General features: G+C 34.9%; 1 gene segment (V, D, J or C); it reads right to left on the reverse strand.

Annotated features, from left to right (window-relative positions):
• LOC107591398 (Ig lambda chain V-IV region Hil-like) lies at nucleotides 1-462 on the reverse strand. The segment is given in 2 exon segments: nucleotides 1-317; nucleotides 426-462. Coding segments are annotated over 2 exon segments (354 nt in total).
• Nucleotides 463-2,124: the final 1,662 nt, after the last annotated feature.

The following is a 2,124-nucleotide window of genomic DNA, read 5'->3' on the forward strand; positions in this document are numbered from 1 at the left end:
TCACTGGGCTGCTACTCTCAGAGCACAGTAATAGAGAGCTGAATCTGACAGAGTTACACCAGTAATAGTGAGTTCAGTGGATGTTTGGGATGTAGTCGACTGAAAACGAGGGTCTGGTATATCCTCATTTCCGCTGTATGATCGAGCACCTTTCCGCAGTAAATACTGAGGTTCTCTGTTAGGATACTGTCTGTACCAGTAAAGATAAACATAATTGCTGCTTGTATCATATGTGCAGCTCAGTGTCACAGGCTCTCCTTCTCTCTTGATCATATTAGTATCCTTGTCATTTGGTTTAATGCTGTCAGTAAACACGCCTGTAATAAAATTGTAGTTGCACATTAAACCATCAGCCTATACCATGAATCAATCTGTCATTCTTTTCAAAAGCAACATTTAATAATTAAAGCGTAAATTATATTCACCTGAAATTATGAGAATCACTAGCAGACACACCTCCATGTTGAAACCACGGTTTAAATGTTTTAATTGGTTTTGATCACAGCTCATCGTTTTTGAGGTTCATACATGCAAACTTGTAAACATTTGATACATGAAATAAATTAATCGATACATAGATGAATAACTGCAGTGGGGAGGAGTGCTGCGGTTTATGAACAGTGTGGGTGTGGTCACTGACATCATAGCCAATCCCATCTCTTCTTTTCATAATGTAAATATAACAGGGAACAATGCATATCAACTTAATCACAGTGACTTTTTTCTGTCCCAATCTTGCACTGTGGATCTTAGAATAATCTACAAGAGGCAAATGGTTGTCTTAAAATTTTTATTAAATCATGATTATTCTTTCCTTTACAATTTGTATTTATACTTCTAAATAGAAGACATAACTTCTATTTTTATGATTTTCTGTACTTCACATAAGAAGTCAGATGACACAACATGTTTTTTTTTTGGGGGGGGGGTCTGTAAACTTGGAATTGCAAGACATTAAATATACAAAAAATTCTAAACATATAGTACTTTTACTTGTTCATTATTATATCACCATTTCTCTACTCTCTTCTTGCGCTCCTAAATTGTTCAGCAGGTGTTCCCACATTCTGTTATTTACAGTCTCAGTGGTACATGTGGTATTATACCCGTCTGATTACTCACTTTTAAAGCAAGAATTGTGTGTGTGAGGTTTTGTAAAGCCTCTCAGGCACTTTGTATTACTGGGCCCTTACTCTTAGAGCACAGTAATAGAGAGCTGAATCTGACAGAGTTGCAGTCTTAATAATGAGTTCAGTGGATGTTTGGGATGTAGTCGGCTGAAATGATCTCATATATCAACAGCTCCGCTGAATGATCAAGCACCTTTATACAATAAATACTCAGGTTCTCGGTTATTATACTGTCTGTACCAGTAAAGGTAAATATTTTTGTTTGTATCATATGAGCAGCTCAATGTCACAGTTTCTCCTTCTTTCCTGGTTATACCCTTATCCTCTTCATTTGGTCCAATGCTGTCAGAAAACACACCTGGAAGTAATATAAATAAGACAACCTCAATCCTTTCAATATAACTAAAAAGGATACGTTAAGAATTACACATGTATGTAATTGAATGCACTGCTTAACATGTTGAACTAAGAACTGCTAAACCTGAGTTTTACCTGATGTGATTATGAGGATCAAAATATATCTTTCCATGTAGATTGTTCAGATCTAAACTGTTTTTAAAAGTGGGCAGTCCTTCTATGATGTTTTGAATGATAAATTATAGCCTACCATAATTACTTTTAAGTGTACATAAATCATAGGTTAATGAATGCACTGAAGAACTGATATGCTTTATATTAATAATGTGGGTGTGATTGCTGATATCAAGACCTGCCCCCTTTTCTGCCAACCCACAGCAAGCTTGACTGTCATTGAACATTTATTCTATTTTAAAATTAATTATATTGGTTAATTTAAAATATAGATTAAATAATAATAATAAGCTTTTGTATATGTGTGACAATGAATGAAGAAAAATGATGATTGATTTATGATTGTTTGATAAAATGGAGATCTGCACTGATTAAGTTTTTTTTGTAAGAGCTGAATGACTTTCAGTCACTGTGGGCATCAGAGCACAGTAGTACACAGCAGAGTCAGACACACACAGATTCT

This window comes from Sinocyclocheilus grahami, unplaced genomic scaffold (genome assembly GCF_001515645.1).
Source record: "Sinocyclocheilus grahami isolate Dianchi unplaced genomic scaffold, SAMN03320097.WGS_v1.1 scaffold141.1, whole genome shotgun sequence".
NCBI lineage: Eukaryota > Metazoa > Chordata > Actinopteri > Cypriniformes > Cyprinidae > Sinocyclocheilus > Sinocyclocheilus grahami.